The sequence below is a fragment of the Mercenaria mercenaria genome, chromosome 18, assembly GCF_021730395.1.
Source record: "Mercenaria mercenaria strain notata chromosome 18, MADL_Memer_1, whole genome shotgun sequence".
In the NCBI taxonomy this organism is placed as follows: domain Eukaryota; kingdom Metazoa; phylum Mollusca; class Bivalvia; order Venerida; family Veneridae; genus Mercenaria; species Mercenaria mercenaria.
This window is the reverse complement of record NC_069378.1, coordinates 32,663,621-32,683,486: the sequence shown is the minus strand read 5'-3', so window position 1 is coordinate 32,683,486 and position 19,866 is coordinate 32,663,621. Positions and strand designations below refer to the sequence as shown.

At 32.1% G+C, this 19,866-nt stretch overlaps 1 protein-coding gene across 4 annotated transcripts; it reads right to left on the bottom strand.

Moving 5' to 3' along the window:
• Positions 1-2,536: 2,536 nt before the first annotated feature.
• Positions 2,537-16,894, bottom strand: LOC123538906 (uncharacterized). Of its 4 annotated transcripts, XM_053529400.1 has the most exons (11): positions 16,783-16,894; positions 14,778-14,818; positions 14,374-14,421; positions 13,827-13,874; positions 13,411-13,551; positions 11,601-11,693; positions 11,121-11,159; positions 10,503-10,695; positions 6,203-6,337; positions 4,592-4,942; positions 2,537-4,275 (listed from the first exon to the last, which is right to left on the bottom strand). In XM_053529400.1, exons 3-11 carry the CDS (start codon positions 14,419-14,421, stop codon positions 3,773-3,775), a joined length of 1,551 nt encoding a protein of 516 aa, XP_053385375.1. In that variant the 5' UTR covers positions 14,778-14,818; positions 16,783-16,894; the 3' UTR covers positions 2,537-3,772. The 4 variants fall into 4 exon arrangements, with proteins under 4 accessions (XP_053385375.1, XP_053385376.1, XP_053385374.1 ...); XM_053529401.1 differs by lacking the exon at positions 16,783-16,894 and having other exon boundaries at positions 11,601-11,690; positions 14,778-14,889; XM_053529399.1 differs by lacking the exon at positions 16,783-16,894 and having other exon boundaries at positions 14,778-14,888.
• Positions 16,895-19,866: the final 2,972 nt, after the last annotated feature.

The window sequence follows — 19,866 nt, the reverse complement described above, 5'->3', positions numbered from 1 at the left end:
TTCCTGTCCAGCCTATAACTGTCATTCGTCAAGAGGTTTTAACAATGATTGACACAAATGTTTCCCATAATGAGACAGTGTGTCTTGCTCAACACTCGAATCCCCTGCTCAAGGGTCAAGGTCACACTTGGAGGTCAAACTTCAGTAAGGATTATCCTGTTAGGTCCCTAACTTTGTCAACTTTGTGTATGTAAATACTTTTCTTCAACCGTACACTGTTCTTTTTCCATTTCCTACATTAATAATGATTTTTTTCTCATATTTTAAGACTATATTCCTAGACTCATTACAGATTTAAGCTCGATATGCCCATAAAGTTATATTTTGTTCGCAAAGTAGAAGAATTCTGTAAGACGTGTCTTCCATTCTTATCCCTTCCTTCAATATAATTATGTACTTAGTTTTGGGAATAAGTATAATTACACTTACTTTGTCATCCAGGAAGGAATTCCAGATTTTGTTTTGCACAAATGTTTCCCATAATATGACAACTTGTCAGCGCAACACCTAGATGCCTGGCTCAAAGGCCAATGTCATATTTCGAGGTCAAATGTCAATAGGTGTTTTTATTTTCTGTGTAGCCTATAAGTGTATCAATAATCTAGGGGTATAACTTTGCACAAATGTTTCCTTTAATAAGATGATCTGTCAAGCACAAAATCTAGATCCCTAACTCAAACGTTTGTTCACATCTGTAGGTCAAAATACAACAATGATATTTTCCTGTCCGTTCTGAACACATTTCCGGTCATTTGTTTTGTCCTGTCCGAAGCCTTTTTGTTCATGCATTGGTATTTAAGTAATAATTATTGTTCGAGGAATAGGCCTGCATGGTTTTTATAGACCTGTAACCAATTTGTGAACCGACCGAGCGTAGCGATCGAGATTTTTAAATCTCCTCACAGGTCTATAAATACCATGCAGACCTATTCCGAGAATGATAACTGCCCTACCTACATGCTTATCTGTTTTAAACTGTCCATGTTAGTTTCGGGGTTGTAAAACGTTATGTGTAATCATTAAAAACAAATAAATAAAAAATAATAAATAAAAAAGGAACAATACCATGTGCTGAAAAGTATCAGGTACTATTAGCATTTAAAATACCCAACTTGCTACGCATCTGTAAATGTGTTTGTCAGCAATTACGAAAAACATTTGTACTCAATGAAAACCCTGTGCATATTTGTAATTCATGAGATATTTTGGTCTCTCTGTGAGGCCAGCCATGTGCGTTTAATAAATTGTTAAACAAATCCTTTCATAACATGGCTTTGTCAGGATCTGTTTTTGGAAATCTTTGACGAAACTGTAAATTTAGTTAAAGTTAAATATTAATTGCCGTATACACCGATCGGAGAAATACTGTTTGTAATGTTGATACACAAGCTATGATGAATCGAAAATATTAACTACATAGCACATTTGTAGAAAAACTGAAATGTTTGTGTTTCTGTTGTATTTGCACATTTATTACCCCGATCGGAGTAAAGTAACCCGAATGATGTAATATAGTACCTCAATCGAGAGATGTACCCAGTCTGTATTTCATAGTCAATTCTCTGGACCATTCAGCTGGAACGAGGGATTTCAATTTCATCGGGATATAAATCAACATCAGAAAAGATCAATATCTTTTGAAAAGCTTGGGTTAATATATTTCAGGTTAACTATGACCACACGTTTTATGAATATATGGGTTAACAAGCCATATGCTAAATCATATAATTGTGTAACAGCTAGGCACTTTTAAAAAAGTCTCCAATTATAACGTTTTGCATAAAATAGCTTTGCCTAGGAAAACATGACTGTACTGAACATCTCCCTATTAGAATTGATAAACTCGATCAAGATCAAAGACTGTAAGTGCTATGGCACTGATCTGAACCCAGAAAATGCAGAACATAATGCAATGGCTTAAACATTCGGCATATAATATAGAGCTCCTTATCTGCAACGATCATTTTGCATAGTTTTAAAGAGGTATTCCTTAAAATAGATGTACACTAAAACAAACAAAAAAAAAAGAAGAAGAAGAGAGAAAGTTACATGTATATAAACATGACTAAGCTTAGTTATTTCTCTTTACTTCAACATTTTCCTATGTTACTTATGTAGTTGAAAGCTTTATATAAGGCTGATCCTTACTGAGTGTTTTACTATATTCAATATTGCCTGAAACTCATCGAAACACTTTTTCTTTTGTTGTCCCACCAGTTTAAAAATGAAATGTCAGTAAAATTGTTTTATGTATATACATTTATAGGTGTTGTAAGCAACATCTGTAAAATTTTATGTAAGCAAATTGTGCGTTATAACATATTTTACAACAGTGTATATACATCATTGGCAGATATCAGATCTTAAGGTTATTATACAGTTAAGATATTCAGTCACCTTCCAGTAGGGGACTTTGTATTCTATAGCAATATTGCATTTAGTAATACATGTTTTATATCCATGTGACAAAAAATCACGAGACATAAAATATTTGAAATGTACGTCCGTCCGTCATTCCGCCACACATTCTTGTGTACTCTTTCAGATTTCATTTAATTCAAATCAAACTTTGTATGCATCTTTAACATGAACTGAACATGCGCATACTATCGGGACTCTAATGTCTAACAATTTTTAGTTACAACCCTTATTTAGATTTAACCATATTAAAACTAGTCTGTACCTTGTGTGTACAACGCCTCTTACAGTTTCTATTTGATAAAATCAAACTTGATATGCATCGACATGCACATATTGTGGAAACTTTCATCCACTTTTAACGGCCACCTTTTTAAATGGTTTCAAAAGAAAATTCATGTACATTATCACTATAAAGTGTAAAGTAAATTCGCATGACGCGTTTACCATGATTGGACACACTGCAAACTGCCCTGGAATCCTCCGCAGTATTAAGAGGATTCCAACGAATCTTCACGTCAAAACGTCTTTTGACTGTACACTAATTCTTCGTACCTTTTAACTTTCACTTTCAGTTCACCTTTTTACTTTTTTAATTTGCTGCCCCTCTCGCATTAATATCTTTAAAGAAAGATGTTTTCTTGTACTTTGATTATTTTTAGAACACCATTATTGAGCATTTAGATATAAATAGGCGAAAAAATATAAGTTACCAAAAATCATAAAACTGTACATTATACTTGATACTAGTAATAGAAAAGCCTAGTAATAATGTTCCAAGATATTTGATAATACCGGTATGTTATTTATTAAAAAGTTTAATTTCAGCCGCACTTGGTCCATGTGTAAAATCTGAAATAACTATAACTCTATCAGTTATTCCAGATAAAATTTAAATGTTTTCAAAAATAAGAAATCCTAACGTGGAGAAGTGCACATTTTTGTATAAATTATATAGATCAAAATACATAATATAGAAAATGTTAAAAAAATCTTTAGGTTGCATTGCTTGTTTCCGAGATATATAACATTTAATTACCTCCCTTCTAAAAGTTTAAACTTTTGGTATTTTAGTACACATTCTGTCCATGTGAGGTTTTTACACTTCCCATCTGATAATGTCTCCATAAACAATTTATTTAAATCATCAAAACCATTTCGAGTAATGATATTTATTGATGAAGTAATCAATTAAATGTGTTCTGCTAAATTATTAACATTAACAATAAAATAGCTGTTCGTAACATGAAAGCGAATTGCGCAAAAGATATACGCATTGGCATCTCCCGAATACGTCTTTAATGCTTTGCTAAATCTCACATGTTTATATTTTTGCAAATTTATTTTTGTATATTCAGGTGTTGGTCGATTGATCTGTGAAAGAAGTGGAATCATGCATTATGTGTTTGCCTAAACTTGCGACGGTTTCGCTTAGGTATTTTAATGTCTGGTTTTGTTCCGACACTTGCTGTTTCACCAACGACTGTTCTTCGGAAGTTTCTATTAAACGCTGCGTTAGAACTGTAATTTGATTGTCATTATGCATTCTTGTAATTGCTTGAGTCGCTGTCATGGCCTCTTTTATATCTATCATGTTCTGCTTAAGGTTTTCAACATTCATATTCAGTGTCAGTAGACTTGCAGTCAATCCAATCATTTCGTCATTTGTAACTTGTCGAACTGACTCAGATGTTTTAGAAGACTGTTCTATACTTTGCTTGATTCGTTTTGATTTCTGTTCCTCAGATGGCAAATGTAGTGTTTGGGTTTTCATTTGTGAGTGCGTCCTACATCTTCCTGCCCTGCCAAACTTGCGCTTTAAGGTTTTTTGCCTTTTCTTCTTTGGGTTGTCATCTTCTGTAAATATGATTGTTTTATTCTTTTTAATATGACTTAGCGTCTTCAGTACATATAATCATTAGTGTTACAGTTAATGGTTCTCGGATATGATAACTGAGCAAAGAAAATAATCCTTAGCAGTTTCGTACATATGTTCTACAAATGGTAAATTGGGTTAATTGTATTTTGAGGTTTACACATTTACAAACACGCTTAATATCTGCAAAATGGTTTCCTGTACGTCTCAACAGAAAGAAAACTAAGACTGACAAGTCCTTCCAAATAGTTGAAAGCAATTAAATACATAAACACCTTTATAAATAAAGTACTGTACCTTTATTCTCACAGTTGTCATGATGCTCAACCATTTTAAAAATATTGGCGATTTCTGACATTCCCGACTTTTCAAGTATTTCCGCAAACTCGGTATCCCAATTTGGTGACCTCTTGTCAACCTTCTCTAACAAAACTCTAGTGGCCGCTATCGGTCCCCGCACTTTCTCCACGCTTTCTATTTGATCTTGGTCCTCTTCGTTTATGAGACTTTTTTCAATCATAAGATCTATGATATCTCGAAGATAAATCTGATTTATGAGAGCAGGCTTCATTATTGACAGTATAGAATTTGTATAAAAGTGATCCTTTTCTGTTTCTCCTGTCAACAGTTGGTGTAAATAGGTATAGCCTGTAAATTGCAATCATGAAACGTCTCTTACATTTATTTATTTAATTGTTAAGAGCAATATCAATACAATAGTGTTTACAATAAAACATACAGTAAGCACATGTAATGGAAATATGAAACTATTTTACTCATTACCATCAAACGGAATGCACTTAATATTGTAACATCTCCAGTTTTAAGTAATGCACATTTTATTTCAAATTGTTTCGAAAACGTAACACCATAAATCATTCTTACTTTAATACATTTCTGGATGAAAAATTGACTGCTTACAAGACTTTAAGTTGAATATTATAGTATTATTCGAGACATGCAGGTAGATATTGTCATTGCATTTACCAATGCATCACGCTGTCTGGACGACATTTTATTGATATGGACACTCAATGTTTGTGAATAACATTTATCACTAGAAACTTCATGTAGATAAAGCTAACAAAACGGAAACTATTGTTTCATAATGTAGCATTATATCTGTCTATTTATGAAATAATAAACATACTAACATTTATGACAAGAGCAATGATTTTAAAGTTAGTTTTGTAAACTTCCCCCAGCAGTATGGGTATAAACCCCGGGTAGCATCTTATGGGATAATATATCAATTAATCCAGCGAGACAGAGCGTGTGGTCATGCTGAGGATTTCAATAAACTAACCAATATACAATGTTTGCTGAAGTAAACTTCTTCAGCAAGAGAAGATGTATCATTACTATAATTACGTAAACATTTTGCTGAATTTTACTATTGTAATTTAGATTACGGTTTTAAAAATTTAATGATATTGTAAAGACACTTCTGCGAAAATGTATATCAAACCTGACTTTATTGGGATGCTGTTGACAAACTTCGTAAGATTTTTGGCCATGACAAATATTCAACTGCATTTTATAGTGATGAAACGTTTTATTGAAAGAATTTGAATTTCAGGCATTTACCAAAGTGTTCTCCTTCATGCTATTTTGTTACTAGTTTCAAATTTGAGGCTATAATTAGTAACTACAGTTACCCTGAAATTTTTGGGCAGAAGAACAAACTTGTACATTTCAAAGACCAGAAAATGTATTGATATTATATCTGTTGCATGAAGTAAATTGAAATTTTAATTGGTGTTCTAAATCATTCATTTTATAATATTAAACATCAGATATTATACGTAAAAACTAAAAAAAAAAAAAAAAAAAAAAAAAAAAAAGAAGAAAACTACAGGTAACTTTTTATATCAGATATTTTATTTCAAATAAACTCTTCATTTATACCGGCTTTCTCCAGGGCTACCAGAAATGTTGTCCATTTTCCACTGTCTTCAGTATCATTCGTAATGATATCTAATAACTTTTTCACAGCATCTTCTTGTGGCTCTGTTTTTGACAACATCCGTGCATCATTATGATCTAATGTTAGACAATATTTAAACGATGAATTTTGTTATTTTTTCCCATTCTTTCCTTTGCGGAAAGATATAAAGGTTCAGTTTTCATGCTTGTTAATGTAATTTATCCCGTAGCTGTCTTAGGTCGCAAGTTTATCTGATACTTGAAAGTTTAATAGACTTGCGGCCAAATTTTGTATGTGCCCTAAAACTGCTATTACACATACCCGGTACATTTTGTTCGAATGCTTCAAAATGATGGCAATTAACTATTGTAATTGATATGTTAAGTTTCTAGCTTGCATGCTCATTGTTTTTCAGAAAATATGGAGAGCCAATATGTGATAGCTGTATCGTCAATAACTTTTGTATATATTGCAAATTTAAAAAAATCTATATTTCTTAATATATGAAGCTTGATATTTGGCTTGCTAATCATAGCTGCAAGTCAACAATTACTACAGTGGAAGAAGGCATGCACGAACTACTATTTAAAGGGGGTGGCGTGTAAAGTCGCACCGTCACAATTATAGATCATCACGGGCTTGCACCTGTGTAGAACCGCCGACCTTCAGTAAGCCAGCTGGATGGCTTCCTCACATGAAGAATATAACGCCTCGAATGAGGCCCGAAAACACGCAGGGGAGGGTCAGGTAATTTGAAGTCAGCGACCTTAACCACTCGTCCGTGGCTTTGCAAAAATTAAAATGAGATAATCATTCAGAATAAAACTATATATTATGCTTAGGAACACATAAAAACATTTAAATCATATAAATAGATAACAGATACTTTCATCCAGAGTTTAGATATTATGAGGACATACAATTTTATTATTTTCTTTGCCTTGGTTTACTGACAATACTTTAATAACATTATAACAACATAATAGCGTACTACTTGAGAGCAAATGCTCTCTTCTAGTGTTTGGCATCTCAATATGACATCTACAACAGACTGTTCAAAACTGGTTCTATGGATGCAATCACTTTAAAAACAATAAACAGCTAAAAGTGAGTTTTATAGTACATTGAATTTCATAAGCATGATCTTTATAACTTTGAATGTAGGGATAACGCATATTTTTTAATTATAATATTTTCAGAATCCCTTAGGATTGGCTGGTGACAGAGCCCGAAAGAGTACCTATGTATCACGAGGGACTCTGCTAATGTTGGAAAATGAAACAAACGTGCGGTCACGCTATTCTATTCGTTTGAGCAAAATGTATTGTCTATCAAAGTGTTAAAATGTTAATGAAATGTTCGGGAATGTCAGGGTTGTTTGATCACTTTGAAGTAATTTCCCTTTGAAATATTCGTTTAAGGCCATAGTACGTTTACCTTTGGCCAGGGAATGCGCATATGTAAAAAGATGTATTTAACAGCACGTGAGTGTAAGAATCCCTATCCCTGTGTTATCAAACTTTTATAAGTGCCCTGTAAAAACATTATCTGAAGACGACAAAACAACAGTTCTATGCTAGAATTAGCTAAAATGATTTCTTAGCTATATATTAGAAATGAATAAACTCACAACAGACCCACTATACACGATATGAGCATCTTAGTGTGACATTTTCATAATTATAGATCTATTGTTTTGAATTTTAAACTCTTTTTGTAAACTTGTTGTCACGCATGTTATATGTCTTACCTACTTTCAAACAACAAAAATTTCTCATTTTTATTAGTTGAAACAATCTTTGTCAGTAATCATGAAAATATCAAATGATCTATTTAAACAATATTTTATTATTTTTCGGATTTTTCCAAAGTGTTACTCTTATAAAAAAAACTGTTAAACCATGCTTTCTGATGTGTTTTATATATTTTCTGACTGTAAAACATCTGAATGCTTAATTTTTCAATGACAGACATCCTGTTTGAATAAATTTTCAATTTCGATTTCAACTGTTGTTTTCTAAAAGGAAGAGACATACTTAGTGTGTGAACAAATCATAATAAGAGTTGTGCTGAATTTAAAGAACAAAATAATACAAATATTGCATGAATAGCTCCAATGATAGCAATTTAACTGTATCTCTCCTAAAAAAACAAGTACATAAAATATGAGCCGCGCCATGAGAAAACCAACATAGTGGGTTTGCGACCAGCATGGATCCAGACCAGCCCGCGCATCCGCGCAGTCTGGTCAGGATCCATGCTGTTTGCTAACAGTTTCTATAATTCCAATAAGCTTTGAAAGCAAACAGCATGAATCCTGACCAGACTGCGCTGTTTGCTAACAGTTTCTCTAATTCCAATAGGCTTTGAAAGCAATCAGCATGAATCCTGACCAGACTGCGCGGATGCGCAGGCTGGTCTGTATCCATGCTGGTCGCAAAGCCACTATGTTGAATTTCTCATGGCTAACAGTAGAAATTAATGAAATGAAGAATTGTGATTCTTACTACATTAACTGTATATCAACATTAGTAAAATAGGGGACACTATAAAGTAAGTAGGGAATGCATACTTTATTTAGTCCATAATACCTTTGGAGGCATCGGCACTTTTTAATTGTAAGTTTATACCTATGTTCACAACAATGAATGTAAAATAAACCACAAAAAGAAGAAATAAAAGCAAATCAAAGAATAAGTGTACATTTGTACTAGTTCAAATTCTACAGGACTGGTCTGTTCTTTTTCGTTTATCAAACATACTGTGTACACGTATAATATGACCAACCATTCCGTTATTTTTCTAAAATGATCATATGTAACAATCGAAGCATGGACAAAATGACATAAATATAATAATATAAAATGATTTATCAGAAAACTGTTTGTGCAGTTGACCCATATATAAAGATTTACATAGATATCAAGCATTAACAAACTTTACTATCGGAGGTCACTTTTTCCACGTATATAGGCAGACTATAATAAAAATGTTAATAAGCATATAGATATTTTTTCTTGATACTTTTATCAATTGTTTTTAATAAATAATTAAAGACACCGAGAAAAAATATTTAAACCAATTTAGAGTGTTTAATGAAAATAATACGAGTACAAAGTGATATAGTGAATGCACTCATTTAGCCTTTGATCTCATAATTGGCACATAATTGAAACTCTAGGACATGTAAAATCTCCTTTTTTTGCGTTTGTGCATTTCGTAAGGAAAATAGGAGCAAAATATTTACGTTAGTATCCTCTAGATAAAGAAACTTTACATATTATCAGTAATGAACAAGGATGAGACTAGTGATGAAACAATGATCGAATATAATTATACATGTATAATCGTCGCTAGCTTGAATCAATGTCGTTGCCTTTATCGCGTTTGGCATCAATACTTCAATTAATAAAAAAAGAAAATTTTGAAACTCCACATGTCGCCCAACACGACAAAAAAAGGAAATATTGCATGCACGGGTTCACTGAACCTGTTCATGGATGACAGCAAAGAGTCATGCTTCTTTCCACGCCCTTTAGCTCTGGGTTGAGCAGAACTCAACATTTGCACATGTTTCAAGTAACAAAAAAAAATGAAAAGAGAGACATGCAAAGTTGTATTAATACGGTGGTGTAAATGGAGCTTTCAATGATACACAGTGTGCAGTTCCACGAAAAATGGCGTATGATCCCAAGTTAAAATAATAAACCAGATCCCGTTTAGAATCATACCTGTAGAAGCATCAATATAAGCTCGGCTAACCCAACTGTGTCGCCAGATGTTTCTCAAGAAAGCACCGGAAATAGTATACCTATTTAAAACCTTACCATAAACAACGCTAAAACATAACCGGTAAAGTGTAGTTCACTTCTGATCACCAAACGTGATTTCGGTCGCACGTGCTTTATAATGGAAAATTATTTGCGTGATGAATCGGTTTTTCGCAAAATCTCACAGAAACATATATAGCCAATAGGGAATTGGGTTTCCAAAGATCACTGGCTTGATTTATATATTGTAATGTATGTTTTGACGATAGTTCCTTCTAACATGTTTCTTGGGTTATTAAAAACTGAACATATCGCAGACAATGAGAATGATACGTTACACCAGTTTAGGAAATAGTTGAATTACTGATGATGTTTATGGTTATGCACATGAATTAAATTTGTTTTTGCCTACCCCACTCCCGAAACTGATTTAAGTAAATCATACAAATTATGTCCACTTTTGATGTCGATTCTTGTGTTGCATTTCTGCCAATAAAACAAGTATACATACTGATAAAATGTAAGAGAGGCAGTATCTCTGCAACATCCAAATTCCGTTGAAGTATGGACATATATACCTCTACCATATACTCTGTATTTTCTGCGTTACACAAGGCACATTCTTCAGCCGATGTGTCTGTTGTGTAATAAGCGTCCATTGCTGAGTCCGGAGAAGAAAGCATCGTTCTGTACATTCCATTTCCCTTCAGTATAATGATTTAAGAATAACATGTCTGACTATTCCCACTCTCAAATTGTGTTTTGATAAATTTTATAATGCTTACGGTATCTGCATAATGTAACATATATCACCAAGCACAGGTTTTACTAAAATCTGCTCACACATTCTATGTACATGTAAATGAACGACAAAGGTAATGGTTTATAATCTACTGTCATTCGGCATTAAATGAAAAAGGAGATTAGCTTGGTTTTCTACTCAGTCCTTCATGCTCTAATTATGGAGCGTTTCATGTTGTAAATGTATATATATAAATAAAATATTGTTTAAAACCAAATGAATACTCCTGGTGATTCAAAAACGTATGCCATTTTATTATTATAATAAGTTGTAGTAGCAGAAGTAGTATATAGTTGCTGTAATGATAATATTAGTATCTATACGTACCCTATCAATATTTATATTTTCAACTGAAGTCCAACCTTCCTGCAAATAAAGATTGTCAATAAACTTTTCAACTCAGACTAGTCGGTATTATTATAGCAAACAGTATACAAATTTCATATATGCAATAAACTTGAAAAGAAAAAGCTGTATATGCCTCTGAACTGGAACATAGCAGTGATGTACAGGCATTTATAACCAAATATCTTATTATTTAACATTTCTAAACGCAACGAAAATCAGCCAAATTAACTCGCCCTACTAGCTTTGGTCAATTCTGGCTTCTATTGCAGAAAATTATGTTTTCTATCTATCTTCCCATAAATTCATGAACATAGACACTGAACATGAATGTGTAACTGTCAAATTTGCTACCGTGTTGGCAGTATACATACAAACCAGAAACTGTAGAACAAAGCCAGGATGTCTTTTCTTGTGAAGAGACCTATACATAACCACAATTTATCATAAAAATACATTTACACTAGCCGGATCGCATTCTGAACTGTCTGACTGTATGCTGCTAGAGCCATGTGCTCCCTCAACACAATCTTCTTCAGTTTCTGCATCTGTCTTCTTGAAAGTTACAAAAACGAAGTGTAAAATTAAATACAGAGATTGCTAGATTTGGTTGATACAAATTTCAGTGTCACAACCAAATGCCATTTATCCGGATAATTATTGAGCCGGCATATGGAAACGGTTACAACAAAATATGACTTTTTGAAAGATAGTACATGAAGACTGAGAAGAATATTTTGATTGAAAAGATGTTCAACATTTCGCCTATGAATCGACTGTAAAAGATGATATACTTGTTTTTTACTGTATTTTGAAATAAAATATACAGTGCAGTCAATAGCTTTTGCTTCAGCTGAAAATATTGCTGCACTATTTGACAAACGTAACTTTGATCGTTGAAGGAGGTTAACGGCAGCGCAGCCTACATGTAAATGGTCATTTGAACCAGGAAATAATCATTGCCAGTCGATTTTATTCCGTTTACTTTGTATTTAAATACTTTTGGGTTAGTTTCAGATATAATAAGGGTAGTTTTCATAAAAAGAGAACTGTAGAAGAGGAAAAGGTCCATGTTGCTGTATCTGAAACTGAAATCTTTCTTAATATATCATTGAATTCAAAGTAGGAGACATTCACTGACGACTGAATACGGAATCCAAACGTTTTGATTTGTTTTTATTTCTTGTCTCGTAAGAATTGAACTATTTTGATTTAATTTTTTTTAGCAGGATAAGAAGTGATTGCATCTACCCCCAAAGCATATTGCAATGGAAGTTTTCTCGGCGTGCCTAAAGACAAGGTTCGTTATAACAATAATATTATATTAGAAAACAGACATTAGGCAAACGACATAATCAGCTATTGTCGTCAAGGAACAGTCTGTGTTTCTACATACATACGTTAGCTGCTTTTTAGTGATTTAACAAACATAATATTGTTACACATATGTAGTACGATAATAGAAAATAGTATAGTTCGTGAAAAAAAACCTCAAAATTCAGTTGGTGACATGTTGAATCATTCTTTAGTTCAAACAAAATATGACAAAACATTATGATATTCCTTACATGAATTGTTAACGTTATTGTTCTAAAGGTCACCCGCAGCTTCAAAGTTTATTTCGAATTCTAAAATCACGCCCTCCAAATGTCTGTTATTTTTTTTGTATTTTTATCATAAGGTTTGGCTTTTAACTTCTGCATTTTCTTTCCTAATATAAATGTGTTTCTTGACAACAATATCCGCATAAATAGAATTCGATCGCAGTACCTTTTGGATATGAAAATCCAAGAAAGATTTTTATTTTCAATTTAGCTCTCTTATAGCTAATCATTTCATGTTAATTACTGTCTTAAATAACAAATGACAACATAACATTATGTCATTAGAAAAAAATAGGGTTAAATCAGTAAAGACGTCCTTAAAATTTGATACAAACACTGTAAGTTATGTTGTTTAACGTATGGGAATGCCTTACGTAATTGTTTTCTAAACCAAACAGACATTTTTGTACTCAGTTTCTTGGTAGCTAACATTATGAGCACGACTGTCAAAATGCTGTAAAGATAAACGCCGATTTCATTTTCCTATATCAGTTATCTTCGTTATCAAAAATATTTGTTCATAAGTTACCTGAACACATAATAAATTAATAAGCAAAATATCCATATCATAACAGTATGTTATATCTTGTTCTATGAATATCCTCCAGTACCAAATGATACTTCTTGACTTATTCACATAAAACAAACTCTAACTTCACTTTACACACCCTGATATCATGTACAGTGGCATTTTCTTGTCCAGTTGCATGACTTGATGGTTCGTTATTTGGTTCATCTGCCTGCAATAACGTATGTTCAGATGAATGTTTCATCCGATTCGACTCTTCCTTAATATGATTCTCGTCTTCCTGAAAAGTTATATGTACAAGTACAGCTTCAGCGCATGCAGCCGTCTCACATTTACATTGAGCATAAACTATTGGGAAGTGAATTAGACTATTTGTTTAGCGTGGTATGATACAAAAAAAAACTTTCTTAAACAATGTATAGCACAGCATGCAACCAGAAAAAAATGAAAATTTTAGGTAAAAAATCAATTTGCAACGTCCAACGTGCTTGCAAGGGCCAAAGCGGAATTTTATAACAAAATATAACATTACTTCCAAACGAATATTTATCATACCTGTAAAATGTTTTTACTTCCTGATTGTTCATTTAAATTTGCATAAGCCTGTAAAATAGAACATACCGTTATTGAGATCATAACCTGAATTACGTTCGTATTTACTACTATAACTATAACACCGTTCAGTGTGTAACATACATTTTATTAAATACCTATCATATTTTCAATCGCAATAAAATATCCTGGTAGCCTTTCTCCTTAAAACTGTGTGTATACGAGCAGAAAGGTACACGTTCTTGTCCAGTTTTAGGGTTTTTTTTATGAAATGAAGATTGAATTCTTTTCACTTCTGACACGGACATTATGTTTCTTATTTTATCTTTCATTTTAATACAAAAATCATCTTAAAGTATTTAACGTGTTAAAAGGCTAGATTCATAGTTAATTTTAATTGTCACAAAGTAGTTATAAACTGTTTTTTTTTCTTCGGTACCAGCTTAAACTCGATACTCTATTTTGGTAAATTAGTTTATAGCTAAAATTAGTCTGTATTATATTATTTATTGTAAATCGCTCTAAGAATGGTTAAAAACATAAATAATACCTCAAATCTTTTACAAAGAGAAGTAACACCATGGGATGTTTTCGACATCTGAAAAAAATATAACGATTTTATAAATAATGGAGTTGTCGTCGTAGTAGTATGGCGTTTTCAAAAGTGTATCAAAGTATATAGTATTATGCAAACTTCATATTTCAAAGAAGGAACACTAGTGAAATGCGATTATAGTTTAACCACGTAATCGTTGTAGCTAACGTTTAAAATGTATTTTGAACGCCATATTGGGTAAAATTTTATTAAATGAGTTTCGATTCAATATTCAATGATTTTCTGCTCAATTATTAAATGCAAATGGCTATTATATCGCTTACTCAATAGCCTTACAATCAATTTGTATAAAACAGAATAATACAAAAATTAAGTAAAACTAAATAAAAGTTAAATACCTCAATCGTATCTTTTATTCACAATTTGCGTCGCAATACCACTACATTTAGAACAAAGAAACAGAAAAATGACTATAAATACACTTGACTTAAAATCGTATCCAAAAGTATCGTTAACATATTTGATTATCGTGTTACCGAAATGCATACCACTTCAACTAAGTTTGAAATGTTTACATTGTAGGATATTTTAGGCCCCGTTTAACAAACTATCTTGATATTATTTATATTTGATTTTATTTGACAATAAATATCATGTTTGCACCTATTTGCTTTGTATTTTGATAAACCTCTAAATAAAAAAAAATACATTATTGCAATGAAAAGATGTGTACGACTAGAAATAGAACTGTGTACATTTATACCTAAAACTGACATGTCACATCAAAGAACATCATTATCAGTTAGCTGAAAGGTTACACTAGACCTCAGAAAACTTGCAGAGATATATGTCTATTAGATATTAAAATTCTATTGTATAATATATTGTATATTTTACATGATTTTCTTGTGACTAGTGATGACACTAACATTTTGCATGAGTATTTCAAGGTTTGCAAAATATAAATATTTCTTTGTCTTATTAATGTTTTATGCAAGCGATAACACACTACACATAAATAGCAATTCATATATCACATTTTCAAATTTTAATTTCAATTATGACTTCTGTTGGTTATATTTGTGTGAAAATCTGCTGGTACTTTGTATATGTAAGTCGTACTAACATATGTAAATGTTACACTTTGTATATGAGCAGTTCGCACTAAAATATGTAAATGTGATACTTTTTTGTGTAGGTCGTACTAAAATATGTAAATGTGGTACTTTGTATAACTGGGTCGTACTAAAATATGTAAATGTGGTATTTTGTACTTGTAGGTCATAGTAAAATATGTAAATGCGGTTCTTTGTGTATGAAGGTCGTACTAACATTATTTAAATTGGACATTGTGTATAATATTATGTAGGTCGTACATAAAAAGGTAGATGTGGATTTTTGTACATGTGTGTCGTACTTAAATTTATAAATGTGGTTCTTTTTTATATGTAGGTCGTACTAGAATATATAAACTTGTCTCTTTGTCTAAGCTAACGTCATAAATACCCGTATCATAAAGATCCGTAAAGAATTAAGACCAACAATTTCATGGCATCAGCTGACCTGTCAAACTGTATGGATTCTTGACAATTTTGATGTTGTGGACATGGTTGTACAACACTTGTGTTTCCGTAAGCAACGTGTTAATGACTTCTAGAAAGATGAGTTTATTTGATCACAACATATTGCAACTCAGATTGTTCAGGAGCGTAGATTTCCTTAGATAATATTTCTATTTTATTAAAATATCTGTTTTGATGATATATGTCTATAACGTGTCTGTATATTCGTTGTATTTCTGATTAAGTTAAAAAAGAACATAACCAGATCATAGAAAGGATAGTTTTGTTTTACACGAACATTGAGAAACATATGAAACATATATTATTGCAAAGAAACGATGAAGTCCTTAAAATACAAGAACGGCTTTACTATCGGAGAGGACAGTTCTACCATTTTCAAGAAACTGATACATACATATATTCGTTTTGATGCATCTGCAGTAACGTCCCAGTGCAGAAATTCTATATGACTTGGTTTATCATTGGTATATCGTTTTCAGCAATTATGAAGTGTTTATTGTTATTTATTTACAAATGGCAACCATTCAAGATATTTGAAGCCACAGTCATTTACTCAAGCCATTAAACCTTACATACAGTAGTAATTGGTGCGATCACAGTCAGTCCAATGTTATTTGGTTGAACGAAAACAAAATTTAACGCAATGCCACATAATGAAAACGCTTTGCCGCCTCATCATAAATGTTAAAGGTTACGAGTTATATACGAGAAACGAATGATAAATGTTTTGCACTGATCAATACCTGCTTATTACTTACAATAGGAAAATATCAAAAGTATATGCATAAACAATGTATACGAGTACATGAGACATATTTACCAGATTTCGATCCGGCTAGGCGATTCATTAAATACGATTTATCTGTCCGGTACAATCCAGCTACGTATTGCAACTAAGGCAGACTCAATCATTTTATTTAGTTTTTAACCTCTTCACTAATTTCAAACAATCCTCTCGTGTCGGTTGATATCAATTTGACAGGCTTTTCAAATATCTGCAAAATGTGTATGATGACAAAACGAAATTCAAAAGACATACAGTTTCAAATAAAAAAGTGTGTGTAAACATGACTTAATCATCTAAAATATTACAAAGACAGTAATAACTTGAAAGCATGCACGAAAGTTGTCAAAATCTAACTCTTCGTATAACTCAAGTGCATAATACTAGTCTTTTAATACGATGCCGGTTTATTTAAAGCAATATTCGCCAAAATTATTAATTAATGGAAATGCTCAGGTTTCATACAAATGTCAAATATAATTAAATGTTTCAGCACGGGATTCCGTAGGTACTTCCTACTTGCACTTGACTATACCATATCCAACTGCCTTCGTAGGGTAACAAAGGTAAACTGATTTTTTAATATATTCATTCAAACATCTTCCATAGGGAAGTAGATATAATAATTCTTGTTAAAGATCACTCTTTATTGAATTTTCGGCCACCTGGCCTTTATCAAAACATGAAAAGTCATCAATACAGTTATGTAACATCCATTACATAATACTTGTTTTGTCTTAATTATATTTTTGTATTAATGACTTTTCATGTTTTGATAAAGGTCAGGTGGCCGAAAATTCAGTAGAGTGATATTTAACAAGAACGACTCTTTTTTAAGTTCTGAAAACTTACATTACAAGAAATGACTGTCACATACCCAAAAATTGAGAAATGACAATTAAAATGTGATACTTTAAATAAAATGCTATGTCAGACATCAAACAATAGTGATTTTTATAGCCTTAACTGCTCCAATTTTACATTTTGTTCTACTCAAACGCAACAAAATAACTATATTCTGTAACATAACGTCCTACGAAGCTACAGAAACAAAAGTGATTCCAGAGCGATGTTTTCCTTGTAAAGCATAAAATACAAACTGTATGCCCTTTCATGTACATTATATTCCAAATTTTACAGAAATTATTGTTTCGCCTGGGTTTGATTGTAAACATTACTTTTGTATCCTATCAATGACAGCTACACATTTTCAATCAATCGGAATCAATGTTTCAATAACAATATCTGACCTAGATAAAAATTTGACATTGGTTTCCTAAATGATTAGACAGACTTTATAAAAAGAAAATTGACTTTTATACTTTCTCGTCTTAACAGGTCGAACTGGTTTATAAATATAATTTTAATGTTATCATAAGACTTTAAATGTTAAAGGTATACAATTTTTCAGTACTCCCTAATTGTACTAAATTAATGTTGTTATTTCTATATAAGTATATTGTTATTGTTACAAAGACTTGTTGTCGATAACCAATCAATGTATAATATGTAAACACATGTCATGATTTTGAAATAATCTTACTTTTATCGCATTGAATATAATTGGAACGCTTTGGTATAACTGTCGGCGAAGACGTTTACAGTTAATATTACTAAACAAGAGGTAAAATTCCTTGTTTTGCTCATCATTTTTGTTTGCATTCTGTTGTGGTTTAAGATTTGGAGACACTATTAACGTGTTTTTGTATCAGGTTTTATATATGGTGTATTCTTAATCACATTATGTAACAGATATGTGTCGTGTGTTCTCTTTCTCTTTGGACTGGGCGTTTTGGCCTGTAAAGGCACAAAAACAAGACCTTGATAAATAAATGTATCAGAAGGAAAAACTTCAGGCGCAAGCCATCAAGAATATATTTCCAAGTGCGCATGCGTGTAGTTACATCCGGGAAAAAATAAAAAAAATGAGGCCCGGCATGCAAATCTTGTTAAGGCCTCTAATTAACTGGTAAGTGTTAGAAAATGTTAGATGGATGAATGAAATGAAAATGATATAGGAATTCATATAGGATCGACCTGTATTGAAATAATACAAAATAATAACACATAAAGACATTTCATACAATATATACACGGAACAAGGACAAAACAACATATAGACAAAATACTGATATTCAGTGGTTTTGGACCTCGTGACATATGATTAGTTATTATTCTCCTAACCAGAGACCTGTGATATTATTTTACTTGTGACAATGAGTGATACCCCTATCAGCGTTTTTAAATACAATGATCTAGGCATTTTATTCTTGCAATGGGATTTTAATAATTTGCTATATATCAATGCTTTAACTAAGTGCAATAACTGTTTTACAGTGTCAATTACTATTCCTATAATGTTTAAATGTGTGTTTTAGTCTGAATGAATATCCATCCATTCATCCACCATCCATCATGAAATCTAAATGCTCTAAAGATTATTTATTTTTCATTTACAAAGCGTTTTATTCATGAGATGAAATGTAACAATGTCCTGAGATGATATGTAAAGATAATATATTATGTATATACGTAAGGTAATCACCGGGATATTCAAGTATTCAAGTCTTGCATTTCAATGACTCAGTATGAAGTTAATGCACACATCAAAACACATAAAAGTACAACTTGAAAGAATGACGTTATGGCCTTGTCATAAATCGTGTGTTATCAATATATTACTATTTGTTGTAAAGTTGTGTAATGTCATATGGTTTATTTTTGTAATAATTGATAAATGATTTATTTAAGCAATGACACACACCAGCGTATTCAGCAATGGAACAATTTATTCCAAACCAATGCTTCAGCTTAAAAACAGGTTATAACAAAGGGCATCAAACAAAATAGTTACTTTTTAACTATTAATCAATTGCAGAAAAGTCCGCGTGATATCAAGCCAACCGAATGACGAGCAAGTTTGCGCATTTTCATCATTACCTTTACTAGAATAACAACTGCAGACTGCAGACTCGTGTAACTTGGGATTACGCTACGCAGTAATGGGCAAAACCTAGTACACGCTGTTAACGGACCACGCGTTTAAAATACTTAAAACCGACCGAGTGGTAACAAACAGTCATCGGACCTGGCGGCGGTTAACTCACTGAAAACGGAGCT